The sequence below is a fragment of the Bos javanicus genome, chromosome 5 (genome assembly GCF_032452875.1).
Source record: "Bos javanicus breed banteng chromosome 5, ARS-OSU_banteng_1.0, whole genome shotgun sequence".
NCBI classification, from domain to species: domain Eukaryota; kingdom Metazoa; phylum Chordata; class Mammalia; order Artiodactyla; family Bovidae; genus Bos; species Bos javanicus.
The window spans coordinates 48,839,880-48,854,911 of NC_083872.1; the positions used below are offsets into that span (position 1 = coordinate 48,839,880).

A 15,032-nucleotide genomic window follows, 5' to 3' on the forward strand; every position below is an offset into this window, starting at 1 on the left:
AGTGGACTTTTTCATTTTTAAAAGTTATATTCCAGATCCTGTAGGCTAAACCCAGTTTTTGACTTGATTTTTAAGGGATTTGACCATAATCAATGGGATTTTTAGTAAGTATTTGATGGCTGATTGGCAATGATAAAAAGGCAGTTTTATGTAAAAATTAATCCTCACTTTTTTCTATTTCTCTTTTATTGTATTTGAATATTTAAACTATTTAAAAATGACAAAGACTTTTTACCCTATTTTGAATATTTTACCCTATTTTACTCCTATGAATCAATTAAAAAAAAAAGTCAAAAGAATGGATACCATGCCATCATGCCTTTAGTCTCCACATCATCAACACTGTAAACCAGAAATGTTTACCTTCTATTATCACTGTCACATGTGACTCAGAAGCTCAAGAGCACACAGAATGGAAAGATTTCTGATATCACAGTTCTTAAATTGGGTGAAGTTGTTAACGCACACGTACAGATGTCATATTTAAAGGGTCTCATGCCAAGTTGAACAAATTCATTAAGCCATACAATAAAAGATACAGTTTTTGAAGAAGAAAAACATATCAGCTCCTTAACATCACCATCAAAAAGTACAGTCCTTGGTTCCTTTGTGAACATAACAAACAAAAGCTTTTTTTAAAGTTAAAACATACTGGACTCAAACCAGAGTAAGAATGTTACTTGTAAATTCAATGAGTTATATATTTTTCTGCAAATTATTTTCTTCTGGAATTGAAAATTAATGTTTATCTATTAATACTTCGATAAAAGGCATAATTCCTTTGTACTGAACATGAGGTAATTTTGGTCCTTTAATCGTAAACACCGTCAGAAACTCTGGAGCGCGGAAATCTCAGCTAGTGACATGAGGACACAGTCAAGTGTAAGGATTATATAGCTATATTCATGCTTAATGAGAAGAAAACACCCAGTGAGGCTGACATGCCACTGTTTGTGAGAATGTAAACTTTGTCTTGACAGAGCCGAAACGATGACTTAAGGTGACCTTCGTTTCCCATCACCCACATCCCTGGCAAAACAAATTTTAACAAATGAATAAGTCATAGACAAATCTCTATTTCTACTGGCTAAAACCCTTCACAGTTTGCTGGATTAAATGTATCTATTACCCATATGTGATGGCAAGTCACTTGCAGAGAACCTTCAAATTATTCAGGATTTTTGTCCACTGAGAGAATAACATTCTGTTTTTAGCAATGAGTATCTATGACCTTCACCTTTGCTTTTAAAATGAAACTCTGCAGATATAGAGCCTTTAGTACTTATTTCAGAACCATCGAGAATCCCAAAGTGAACATCTTAATAACTTATGATTCCAAACAGTCAATAGTCCTGCTTTGAGGTGGGGTTCATGTTTTGAAAAGAGACTGCCTAGTCTGTTTAAAATCAAAATGGTTCTTGATCTGATGAATTACTCCTCAGAGAATAATGTAAATAAAATATACTCAGAATAACATTATTAATATAAACATACCTGAACCGGAGTCAAATTTGGTTTCTGACCTGCAAAGGGAAAGAAATTTTTTACAATATAAAACTTGCTTATTAAACAGTAACTTAAGAAGGGGGAAAGATGTAATAGTTACAGATTTCAGTACATTGGTCAACAAGTAAGATAGCTTTTTAAAATGTAAATACATATTTATTTTAACCATTTTAAGTGCATGTATAACCTTAGGTCCTCTAAACATGTATATATCCATAGAGATGGCACAGTATGGAAAAGATATTAACTTTTCAGCATTTTTTTGAGAGAGAAAGAGAATAAATTTTGTAAAACAAAAAAAAAAGGCAGCTAACCTTTACAGATTAACTTTTCAGTAATATATAAAGCAACTTAAAAAACTCTCAAATTTTAAATTATCCTTTTTACTTATTATTAAAGATTTTCAATTATTCAAAATCAAGTAATTTTTCACTAAGTTCTTCACAGAGTAAATGAACCTAGTAACCCCATACATTTAATAAGAAGGAGAAAAAAAAATCTGAGCCCTTGTGGGAACATGATGTTTCAGATATAGGTTAATACTGGTTGTAAATTCAGAAGCCTTTGAAGCTCTCAGTCTGGCTGTGGGAAAACTTCTGTTGGGTAATTACTCTCAAGATGCTGCTGATGTGCTGTCAAGCAGAATTAACCCTGTGACTAGGCCTATCTACACAAGCTACTATAAGACAGCATTGTCTATATCTAGCTCTCAAACCAATTAGTGGGCATGCTCCAGTTGGATTTATATCACACATTAACAATCAATAGTATATATGTTCACAGCTGCCACAGCAAGATACAAGAACCGACCAGCAGGAGTCCTGTTAAAGGATGTTACATTGACAGAGAAGTTTTTTTTTTTTTTTTCCTGAGGAAATGTAGTTAACTAAGTGGGAAAGGAGATTTCTTTGAAATTACGCCAGGGTACCAAAGCACTTTTGGAAGTGGTGGCTTTCTTTACCTAAATTAGCTTCAAGAAAAGTCATCAAAGGAGGAAAGGGGAAAGGATAAGCAAGAAGCAGGTTCCTTTGACATAAAAATTCGTTTTCTCAAGTATTCCCAAATAAAGTTTCAGCTGAGCCTTCAACAAAGTCAATAATCATAAACACAAAAAAAGGATTATTACAACCATGGTTATCAACAGCCACCGCTGTAATCCAGGCTCGTATCTGTCTCAAACCCTGGCCCCACTGTCGTCCTCAGCTCGATCCTTTTCTCAGGTGCCCCTGATTCCTGTTTCAGGTGCAAACCTTCTTTTACCTTTTGTCCTCTCCTCTTCTGGAAAGTCTGGCGTCATGCCCACTTTGTTTCCCACATCTCTGGGCATAACTCTAAACGGCAACACTCACCACACGTTGTCCTGCTGGTCTCCTTGCCTGTCTTCTCCACTAGACTATGCCTTACTAGAGTGCTCGGCCACAGCATCGGCCTACTGCCTGGTGCATATGCCTATAACGGGAAATGTCTGTATGTCAACAAATGTCTATAAAGGGAAATCCCTGCCTCCCCATGCATCCTGTGTAAGAGGTGCTCCTCCTGCTAACATTACCTACACTCATGTCCGAAAGGGCACTCTGTCATCTCCCCTGAAACCAGGCTACAGCAATTGCTCCTTCTTCCTGTTAAATCTTCAATATCTGAGTCTCCCCAGGTTCCTCCTCCCTTATGTATAGAAGAGCTCCAGAATTAACTTAAAACCCTCCTTCAAACCTGTGTCATACTCTTGTTATCCCTTTTTCTTCCTGGCTTTACAAGTGAGTATACTGAGAGGATAGACTCTAACCTTTACTGCACATCTTCCTTTCCTCACCTCCCAACATAGTTACTCTGTGAACCACGAGGATCTGTCCTTGCTAAGTTTTCTCAATGGCTTCCTAATACCCAACAGCCCTGTTACAGTCCCCACTTTACTAAGCCTCTCTCCCACTAAAATCCTGCCTGAACATTGTGCTGTGACCTCAAATGCCACACATACTAAACTGAATTCATTTTCTTTTCCCACAAATACAATTCTCCTGCTCTATTTCCTATCCTTTTGAGCCAGAAATGATGATGCTATTCTAGTTTTCTTCTGTACCCCCAATATCTAACTAGTCACCCAAACCTGTTGATTGTACTACCTTCCCCCTCCTCTCTATCCTCATTCTTACCACCTTTAGGCCTATCTAGGGCTTCCCTGGTGGCTCAGAAGGTAAAGAATCTACCTGCCATGTGGGAGACCAGAGTTTGATCCCTGGGTCAGGAAGATCCCCTGGAGAAGAGAAAAGCAACCCACTCCAGTATTCTTGCCTGAAGAATTCCATGGACAGAGGAGTTTTGCCAGCTATAGTCCATCGGGTTGCAAACAGTCGGGCACGACTGAGCAACTAACACTTTAGCTCAACCATCTCATAACCAGTATCCCGCCTCTCTTCCAACCCATCATCTAATCAGCTGCCAGGTGTTTTCCAAACATTAATCTGATCACATTATCACCACCACCCAACAACTGTGCAGAGTTTTTCCAAACTTAAATCACAAATTGACCCATGAGTGGATTATACAATTAATTTAGTGGATTATGATTAGTATTTTTTTTAATGAAGTAGAACAGAGATAGATGCATCCCATATTGAGAGCATGTGCAGTTTTGTATAACTTTTAGGTAGAAGTGCATGCATTTGTGTGTGTGTGTGTGTGTGTTTTCACGCATATGCATACTAGCCAGTTACTAGCCTTACAAACAGAGAAGGCAATGGCACCCCACTCCAGTACTCTTGCCTGGAAAACCTCATGGACGGAGGAGCCTGGTAGGCTGCAGTCCATGGGGCCACTAAGTCGGACACGACTGAGCGACTTCACTTTCACTTTTCACTTTCATGCATTGGAGAAGGAAATGGCAACCCGCTCCAGTGTTCTTGCCTGGAGAATCCCAGGGACGGTGGAGCCTGATGGCCTGCCGTCATGGGGTCGCGCAGAGTCGGACACGACTGAAGCGACTTGGCAGTAGCAGTAGCAGCCTTACAAATGAGCAAAGAACATCTGCTCTGGCCTTCCTCTGGCTGCACTCTCCTCTCCACCAGGCAAGGAGTCTCTTATTCCCCTGGAAGCTCCAAGTACCAAAGTCCTCAGCATTTTCGGCCCAAATCGCCCTGAGCTGACTTCTTCAGCCTATGTGGATCTTTTACAGTCAACTTGTGCTACTACTGTGTGTGTGTCTCCAGCTCAAGCAGAGGCCAAAGGCTGCTCCTTGAAGGATGGAGTTTGAACCTGAGGGCAGAAGGAAGGGGAAACAAAGAGGGCAGAGCAAAATGCTTTTCCTATTCTTCCACATTCCTGCTCAGAGAATTCTTCATTCAAACCCTCCTGTGAGAGTGGACAGCTGGGAGGATCAAGAAGCCAGGGGTTGCCCCTTAGGCCAGACTGTCACGGTCTTGATGGCCTTGGAACTGGGGGCCTGGCTGGTGGGAATGGAGAGTGGGGAGGAGTATAGACCCTGTGGCAGAAAAAAAAGAGTCTCTCCCTCAATGAAGAAGAAAAGAAAGGTTTTTCTCTTACGGATTGCATAACCATTGGAAGAGAAGGTTGAGGGAAGCTTCTCCTCCCCTCCCACTCGGCCTGGTTACCATTACCTCTGCATTTTCCCAGGCTGAATAACAGTCTTTTGGTGGAAGACAAGTTTATTTAAAATCTCCTCTATCCTAGGGCTTCCCTGCCAGTCCAGTGGTTAAAAACCCGCACTTCCATTGCTGAGGCACAGGTTCAATCCCTGGTCAGGGAACTAAGATCCTGCATGCCCCATAGCTATAAAATAAATAAATAAAAATAAACTTAGTAAAATAAAATTTTCACTTTGATTACTTGATATCAGTGATTCTACACACCGTTTTCACTGTTTTTGTTACAAGGTTTATCTGTCAAGGTAGGTTAGCAAACTTTTCTAACAGTTTATTTCCTTGACTTATAACTTTTAAATAATTAGCTGTATTTTATCCCCACTTGTTCTCCTGCCCAGGCCCTGCATATGTTGGGGCCAGGCCTAGTAATGAGCCATCATGTAGAAAAGTATGTCTTACAATGGGTCACAGACAAAAACATTGAAAAACGACTGACCTAAGGACACCAAGTTCGCCCTCCTCTGCATGGGGTATAAGGGGCCCACCATGACCTGGTTCTCCTGTCCCACCTGTAATCTTGCCTCAAATCCACCTCTAAACTGTAGCCTTCACTCTCACCGAATCCAACAATTGCCGTATTATTTCACAGCCTTCATCCAGTATCCTCAGTTTAGAACACCTTTCCTCCAGCTCATCACTGACAAATGTTTACTCCACAGACTCGCCTCAGTCCCGGCAGCAGCCTGCCTGCCTCTGTCTCCTCCCAGAGGTTCTTGCTTACCTTAGTAACTCCATGGTTTGGGTCCTGGCATAGCAAACTGTGTGCCCCAACCCCCGCCCCCCCTGCTATGTGGCACTGACACCAAGCCCAGAAGGGTCTCTTCATGTTCCCAGCACTGAGCACAGCATCTGGTATTTAACAGTCATTAAATAGGTGTAGCAGGGGACTTCTCTGGTGGTCCAGTGGTTAGGACTCCATACTTCCACTGCAGGGACGCTGGTTTGATCCCTGGTCAGGGAACTAAGGTCTGCTATGCCAAAAAAAAAAATTCTTGAACTGAATAAAAATGAAAATACAACATATCAACTTTAAAATTATATGGGAAAAGTGACAATTTTTTAAATGTGTAGCAGGAATTAACACTTGAACAAATGAATCTGTAAATTAACAGAGGGCCAAAAACAAGATATAGTAACCAAAAACTCTATAAAATGCCTCATTTGCAATATGAAAAATCATGTCAGAAACTGTTATCTCCAGACCATTTTATCTCCTTCAGAGAAAGCTGGTCAACATGCAAAAAATACACATAATGTACAGAAACATTTTCACAAACTAATTAATGACTTTAAGTATCAGCTTAAAAAAATACTTTCAGAATTCTCAGGCACAGTACTGCACCTTCAAAAAGCCACAACTGGGACTTCCCTGGTGGTTCAATGGCTAAGACTTGAACTTCCAATGCAGTGGGCCTGGGTTCAATCCCTGGTCAGGGAACTAGATCCCACATTCCAAAACTTGAGATTCCGAGTTCTATAACTAAGATCTGACATAGCCAAATAAATAAATAAAAATAAATATTTTTAAAAATCCACAACTATTCTAATAATAATTAAAATATGATAATAAAAGTGACCACTATCAGTTTTGGGGTTAGAGAAAACTGGTTAATTTAATTTCTATTGAATTTTACATATACACATACATACACAGAGAAACAAAGCACTCCTCTATCATACTATGGACTCTGATCACCTCTACTCATAAATCCTCTTTAAGAAAGTAAATAAAATATAAACTGTGACATTGTACAGGAGACAGGGATCAAGACCATCCCCAAGAAAAAGAAATGCAAAAAAGCAAAATGGCTGTCTGAGGAGGCCTTACAAAGAGCTACGAAAAGAAGAGAAGCAAAAGGCAAAGGAAAAAAGGAAAGATACACCCATTTGAATGCAGAGTTCCAAAGAATAGCAAGGAAAGATAAGCCTTCCTCAGTGCTCAGTGCAAAGAAACAGAGGAAAACAAAAGAATGGGAAAGACTAGAGATCTCTTCATGAAAATTAGAGATATCAAGGGAACATTTCATGCAAAGATGGGCTTGATAAAGGACAGAAATGGTATGGACCTAACAGAAGCAGAAGATATTAAGAAGAGGTGGCAAGAATACACAGAACTATACAAAACAGATCTTTACGACCCAGATAATCACGATGGTGTGATCACTTACCTAGAGCCAGACATCCTGGAATGTGAAGTCAAGTGGGCCTCAGGAAATATCACTACGAACAAAGCTAGTCGAGGTGATGGAATTCCAGTTGAGCTATTTAAGATGATGCTGTGAAAGTGCTGCACTCAATATGTCAACAAATATGGAAAACTCAGCAGTGGCCACAGGACTGGAAAAGGTCCATTTTCATTTCAATCCCAAAGAAAGGCAATGCCAAAGAATGCTCAAGTTACCACAGAATTGCACTCATCTCACACGCTAGTAAAGTAATGCTCAAAATCCCCCAAGCCAGGCTTCAACAGTACATGAACCGTGAACTTTCAGATGTTCAAGCTGGTTTTAGAAAAGGTAGAGGAACCAGAGATCAAATTGCCAACATCCGCTGGATCATCAAAAAAGCAAGAGAGTTCCAGAAAAACATCTATTTCTGCTTTATTGACTATGCTAAAGCCTTTGACTGTGTGGATCACAACAAACTGTGGACAATTCTTCAAGAGATGGGAATACCAGACCACCTGACCTGCCTCTTGAGAAATTTGTATGCAGGTCAGGAAGCAACAGTTAGGACTGGACATGGAACAACAGACTGGTTCCAAATAGGAAAAGGAGTATGTCAAGGCTATATATTACCACCCTGCTTATTTAACTGATATGCAGAGTACTTCATGAGAAACACTGGACTGGATGAAGCACAAGCTGGAATCAAAACTGCTGGGAGAAATATCAATAACCTCAGATAGATGACACCACCGTTATGGCAGAAAGCAAAGAACTAAAGAGCTTCTTGATAAAAGTGAAAGAAGAGAGTGAAAATGTTGGCTTAAAACACAACATTCAGAAAACTAAGATCATGGCATCTGGTCTCATCATTTCACGGCAAATAGATGGGGCAACAGTAGAAACAGTGACAGACTTTATTTTCTTGGGCTCCAAAATCACTGAAGATGGTGACTGCAGCCATGAAATTAAAAAAGATGCTTATTCCTTGGAAGGAAAGTTATGACCAACCTAGACAGCATATTCAAAAGCAGAGACATTATTTTGCCAACAAAGGTCTGTCTAGTCAAAGCTATGTTTTTTCCAGTAGTCATGTACAGATGTAAGAGTTGGACTATAAAGAAAGCTGAGTGCCGAAGAATTGATGCTTTTGAACTGTGGTGTTGGAGAAGACTCTTGAGAGTCCCTTGGACTGCAAGGAGAGCCAACCAGTCCATCCTAAAGGAGACCAGTCCTGAATATTTATTGGAAGGACAGATGCTGAAGCTGAAACTCCAATACTTTGGTCACCTGATGCAAACAACTGACTCATTTAAAAAGACCCTGATGCTGGGAAAGATTGAAGGTGGGAGGAGAAGGGTACAACAGCAAATGAGATGGTTGGATGGCATCACCGACTCAATGACATGAATTTGAGTAAACTCCAAGAGTTGGTGATGGACAGGGAGGCCTGGAGTGCTGTGATTCATGGGGTCGCAAAGAGTCAGACACGACTGTCTGAACTGACTGACTGACTGAAAATATAGATAGGAACAAAGAAGTGGCAAGTGTGAAAAAAGAACTCACATAAATACATATAATACAGGAAAGACAAAGAGGGGTGTTCATTCATTCATTCCAAACACATTCCTTATGTGCTTATTTTCATTCATATACTATCCTGCATGGTAGGAATACAAAGATGTGTAAAGTAAGGTTGTATGAGGTATAAGATACATGAATATAATCGTGTTTCCACAGAGACACATTTCACTCCTTGATACTCCTAAGTATCCTTAGATACTTATATCTAAGCTTAAAGCTATTCAACCAGTTCTTTTGGCAACTGCAGAAAGACGGTGAATATAGCCCCAACGCTGCTATCATCCAGTATCCATTCTCCACTTTATTATTTTGGAAATAGAATCTCTGAGTTTTAGATGGGCACATGGCTACTGAGGTAAGACAATTTTTCTACACTATTTCCCACTTCTCTTATAGCTAGTTTTGACCATGGAACTAAGTTCGTGTCAAAAGATGCAAGGAGAAGAATTATGAGTTATGCCATTGAAGCGAAATTCTGCACCTCTTCCCACTGGCAGAAGCATTGATTGTTTCCTGGAGCTAAAGCAGCCATTCCTAGATCATGAGAGAAGCGGATAGTGGCGCACCAGCCTTTGGCTGATGGTACACACACTGGCAGCACCATATCAATCCCAAACGATTACCGTGTTTAAGCCATTATTATTTTGGAGTCTTGTCAGAGCAGTTGTAATTGTATCACACTAAAAAAACAAAAAAAAAGCCTTAAACTAAAACTTTTGAATTTTTAAACCTAAAATGTTTTTATGAATTTTAAAACCATAAAAGGCAGATGCTAGGAAAATTTAAGTATCATTATTGTTTTTTAAATAATTAAATAACATATGCATTCTTTTGATAATAAAGTTGTAGATTTTCAAAAGAAAGCAGTTTTAGTCATAGATTAGAGCTCTATAGTCCTGAACAAGTTTATAAAACGACTGTTCTCTATTTACAGGAAATAACCCAGTATCTGGGCTTCCCTGGTGGCTCATTGTTAAAAAATTTGCCTGTAATGCAGGAGATGCAGGAGATGCCAGTTTGATCCCTGGGTCAGGAAGATCCCCTGGAGGAAGGCATGGTAACCCACTTCAAGACAATATACTCTTGCCTGGAGAATCCCAAGGACAGAGGAGCCTGGCAGGCCAAGGTCCATAGGGTTGCAAAGAGTTGGGCATGACTGAGTGACTGAGCACACACAACCCAGTATCTATGAAAGCTCTATGTGTATTGAAGTCAAGTTATTTTATTATTTAAAAATTTTTACTGTCTCTTATGAGGAATCCATGAAAGTCTCCACTGCTCTTTGCTTACTTTCAATTGTATTGAAAAAATTTAAATGGGACTCATGTAAGTATGAACTACAAGTTAATGAAGTCAATGTTTCAAAAGGTTTCAGACATGTAGAATGAGGATGCTGTTCATATTATTTTTAATGGGTGTCAACTAAAGATTGTAGCTGCAAAAAGTTATTAGAGGGAAGGAATAGGAGGGGCACACTGATTTTTGCCTGGGTATTTTACACGGCAACTCCATACCAAGGATTTTCCAGGACAATCGAAGTCTAATAACCCATCCTGTTGTCCCTCATAAAATATAGACATCAGAAATTCCAATATTTCAGGATCCTACTTATAAGTCTAAGAATTTCTTCTTACCCCTACAAGTAATTCAAAGGCTTTCCTCAGACCAGAGGCTAGTAATAGTGGCAGTGAATATTTATGCTCCTCTTTCAGTTACATAAACACAGTATGCTTCCTCTCCTTGGAAAGCTCTCTCTTCCTCCCCCTCATCCACTCCAGTATCTCTTAACCCCTCCGCCTACTTAACTCCTAAAACTTTCTCCATTATTAGCTTAATTATCAGTTCTTTGAAGACAAGTGGCCAGACTAGATTAAATCCCTAGAGTTTCTATTTTTACAGCACCAGTCACTCCTTTGCACTCATCAGAGTTGTAATTCATTCTACCTTTGTTCATGGAGTTATTTGATCACACTAAAAGAGTTCGATAATTATGGCGGACACAACCAGTTATGTATGTAATTGCCAGTCGCCTTCTTCTCTGATAACAGAGTTGAAGTTTTTGAAGGGTGCTAAAAATGTGACCACCTCAGGACCGAATCATTATTAGGTTTAGCCAACTGTGGCAATTCTAAACTCCTTCTGTCAGGGACTGGTTCAAGGACAGGCGTGGAGGCCAGCTGTGAGCAGTGACAGGTGCAGCGAAGCCTGCGCAGGATACTTCTTGGTTAGGTTTTCCCTCATGAGAAGGACTGGGGTGGTTTAGGGAGAGAGCCCCTTTCCTACACTCTCCCTGCTTCCTGCCTTTGAAGTTATTATGTGAGGATATGACACTTAGAATTGCTGTAGCAACCCTGTAACCAGGAGGAAAAGACCAAGAAAATTGTAGAAATGCCAAGCCAGAACTCTGATGTCACTCCAATTTCAAAACAGTCTTTCTCTAGAGTTCCTGCTGAGTTAGAAAGCCAAGTTGGGCATTGCAAGGCCATTTTTGTGTGGGTATTTCTGTTACTTTTAACCCAACATATTCTAACTGATATTGCTACCATAGCAGTACTAGGTCATGAACTATCTACTTACTGTGTTTAAAACTTAGGCCTCTATGTTATATTTTGATATATTTCTTTATATTTTGATAACAATGATGCTATAAAACACAAAAGACAGATAATATGCAGAAAGAAAACAAAATGAACTTAAATGTTTAAAGACATGTTAGCTACCACAACTAAAAACAAAGAGATAAAAATAAAAGGTACCCACTAACTACATGCCTAATTTTTTCAACTAAAAAAAATATAAATTAAGAAACCAGAAATTTAGAAATTAAACTGGTAATCATGAGCAGAAGGGTAAGATAGTTCCTCCTACCTTGTTGTTAGAAGATCTCTGACATGAGCCTGTTACTGAGAATGCTCAGGCTGAGTGCAGCTACAATTCTTCTTCATTTATCACTCTCACTGAGCACTGTAATTACTGCAGACAACACAGCTGTATAAATTCCTACTCCCCATGACACAGTTCTGCTTCCACTGGTACTGTTTTTGTCTCTCATCTTAACCAGATCTTAGCATTTTCACTGGGATCACTGCCTCCTTGGTAACCTGGAGACTTTACACAGCAGTAATATAGTCTATGAAGTGCTTAATACTGAGGTAACAATAATGGGAAAGGTAGCCAATGGAGACAGACAGATCAGAGCCCAGTTCCAGGTCTTCCACTTTCTATCGTATGTGATTTTCAAGAAGTTCATCACACTCTACATCTTGCTTTCACTAACTACAGAATGGCAGCAATGTATCTACACTTTAAAAAGTTTTGTATAGGTTAGATGGGGCTACCCTGGTGGCTCAGACAGTAAATAATCTGCCTGCAGATTCTGGAGGCAGGATACCTGGGTTTGATCCCTGGGTCTGGAAGATCCCTGGAGAAGGGAATGGCTACCCACTCCAGTATTCTTGCCTGCAGAATTCCATGGACAGAGGAGCCTGGTGGGCTACAGTCCATGGGGTCACAAAGAGTTGGACATGACTGAGCAACTAACACATACATAGGTTAAATGATAGGATACTATAAAATGCCTAGGTCAGGTCCTAGCATGTATGAAAATCTGAAAAAAGGTAGCAGTAAGGGGCCTTTCCTGATGGTACAGTGGATAAGAATCTGCCTGCCAGTGTAGGCAGATTGAACACAAGTTCGATCCCTGGACCAGGAAGATCCCACGTGCTTTGGAGCAACTAAGCCCGTGAGCCACAACTACTGAGCCTGCACTCGAGCCTGTGTGCTGCAACTACTGAAGTCTGTGCACTTAGAGCCCATGCTCGCAACAAGAGAAGCCACCACAGTGAGACCAGGCACCACAACAAAGAGCAGCCCCACCACAGAGAAAGCCCATGCCCAGCAACAAAGACCCAGCGGAGCAAAAATAGAGTAAATAAAATTTTTAAAAAAGAAGTCTAAATTTAAAACTTAAAAAATGGTAGCAATAGTATTAAAGCTTGTGGCTACAAGTACAAATAGTATTTTAACAAGTAAAAACAAAATACTATACTATAAAAAGAAAGAATGCATTATGCTGATAGATGGGCTTCCCTGGTGGCTCAGCAGTAAAGAATCTGCCTGCAATGCAATAGCCACAGGAGACAAGCGTTCAATCCCTGGGTTGGGAAGATCCCTTGGAGAAGGGATAGGCTCCCCATTCCAATATTCATGGGTTTCCCTAGTGGCTCAGACAGTAAAGAATCTGCCTGCAATGCAGGAGACCAGTGTTTGATCCCTGGGTTGGGAAGACCCCCTGGAGGAGGGCATGGCAACCCACTCCAGTATTCTTGCCTGCAGAATCCCATGAACAGAAGAGCCTAGTGGGCTAAAGTCCATAGGGTTGCAAAGAGTCGGACACAACTAAAGCAACATAGTAGCACACACGTACTCTGATAGATATCTTACTTGGGATTTTAATATGAGTGCCAACACCATGTAGAAAAAAATGAGAAAACAGCAATAAAAATAACTGAAGAAACTGGAAATATTTAAGAGGAAAGACTAATAGAAAATAATATAAATTACTTAATTACACAATATAGAAATTGTGTGTGTGTGTGTGTGTGTGTGTGTGTGTTCGCTCAGTCACTCAATCATGTTAACTCTTTGCAGTCCCATGGAGACTACAGCCTGCCAGGCTCCTCTGTCCATGGAATTTTCCATTAGCTGGAAATAAAGATGGGTTGCCATTTCCTACTCCAAGTGATCTTCCAGACCCAGGGATCAAACCTGCGTCTCTTGTATCTCCTTCACTGGCAGATGGGTTCTTTACCACTAGCACCACCTAGGAAGCCCTACAGAAATCTCGCGTGCATGCATGCTAAGTCGCTTCAGTCGTGTCCGACTCTTGGCGATCTTATGGACCATAGCCTGCCAGGCTCCTCTGTCCATGGGATCTTCCAGGCAAGAATACTGGAATGGGTTGCCATGCCCTTCTCCAGGAGATCTTCCCGACCCAGCAATTGAACCTAAAATAGAACCTAAAATTGAATCTTCTGCGTTTCCTGCACTAGCAGGTGGGTTCTTTACCACTAGCACCACCTGGGAAACCCTGTAGAAATCTTATTTGTCCTTAAAACACAAATACACCATTCTCTAACTAAAAGAGCTGCACAGTGCACTTGAGAGCATACTGGAATACAAATCAGTATTGGATGCTAGTTGGATGCTAGTTCAGCAACCAAGAGGTCATTTAACTTATGAGCTGTATTTTTTTTTATTAGTAAAACAAGACATTTGAAATGAATCAATGCTGCTCCACACAAACTACCCCATGGAGAGGTAAGCTATCTAAATTTTCCTGCAATTTCCAAGAATGAAAAAGAAAAGAAAAGGAGAGAAGAGAGGGTGGAGGAAAAGTGAGTATGAGGTGATAAAAATTTACCTCTTAGAACTTGAACCTGCAGATGAATAAGACTGAAAAAAACAATTGTTAAGGTCATTTTGGCTCCCCAGGTTCTATAATTTTCTCTAGGCCATATTGATAACTGCCTTATTTGAATTTCAATATCATTTCCTGTCTGTATGATTTCTAGTACTTAATCATTTAAAATAATCTGTTTCTTGTGTATATTTATATCTGTAGAGAGAACATTGGAGAAGGAAATGGCAACCCACTCCAGTGTTCTTGCCTGGAGAATCCCAGGGATGGGGGTGCCTGGTGGGCTGCCGTCTATGGGGCCGCACAGAGTTGGACACGGCTGATGCGACTTAGCAACAGCAGCAGAGAGAACAAAGCTTTTAAAGTAAAGATCCTTTAGCTATTGAGAATACATTCAAAACACTTAAAGTAATAATCAGGGTTAAGGAGAACAGAATATACTTTCACATTAGAAGCAGAATTGTGTCCTCCCAAATTTCATCTGTTGAAGTTTTAAATCCTAGTAATTCAGAGTGTGAGTAAATTTGGAAATAGGGCTTTTAAAGAAGTAATTGAGTTAAAATGAAGTCATTCAAGTGGGCCCTAATCCAGTATGACTGGTGCTCTTATGAGAAAAGGAAATTAGGGCACAGGCGCACACACAGGGAAGACCACGTGAAGACAGCCACCCACAAGTCAAAGAGAGGAACTGCAAGGGCACCA

General features: G+C 40.3%; 1 protein-coding gene across 5 annotated transcripts in view; it reads right to left on the minus strand.

The window, feature by feature from the left end:
- Window positions 1-15,032, minus strand: part of MSRB3 (methionine sulfoxide reductase B3) — a 179,318-nt gene that overhangs the window by 73,694 nt on the left and 90,592 nt on the right. For 4 of the 5 annotated variants that reach the window (XM_061416580.1, XM_061416582.1, XM_061416584.1 and 1 more), the window contains one exon: window positions 1,495-1,523. The exons of the other annotated variant lie outside the window; for it this stretch is intronic. In XM_061416580.1, coding sequence (XP_061272564.1) covers window positions 1,495-1,523 — 29 coding nt within the window. The remainder of the gene's footprint in view (window positions 1-1,494; window positions 1,524-15,032) is intronic. 5 annotated transcript variants of the gene reach the window in all.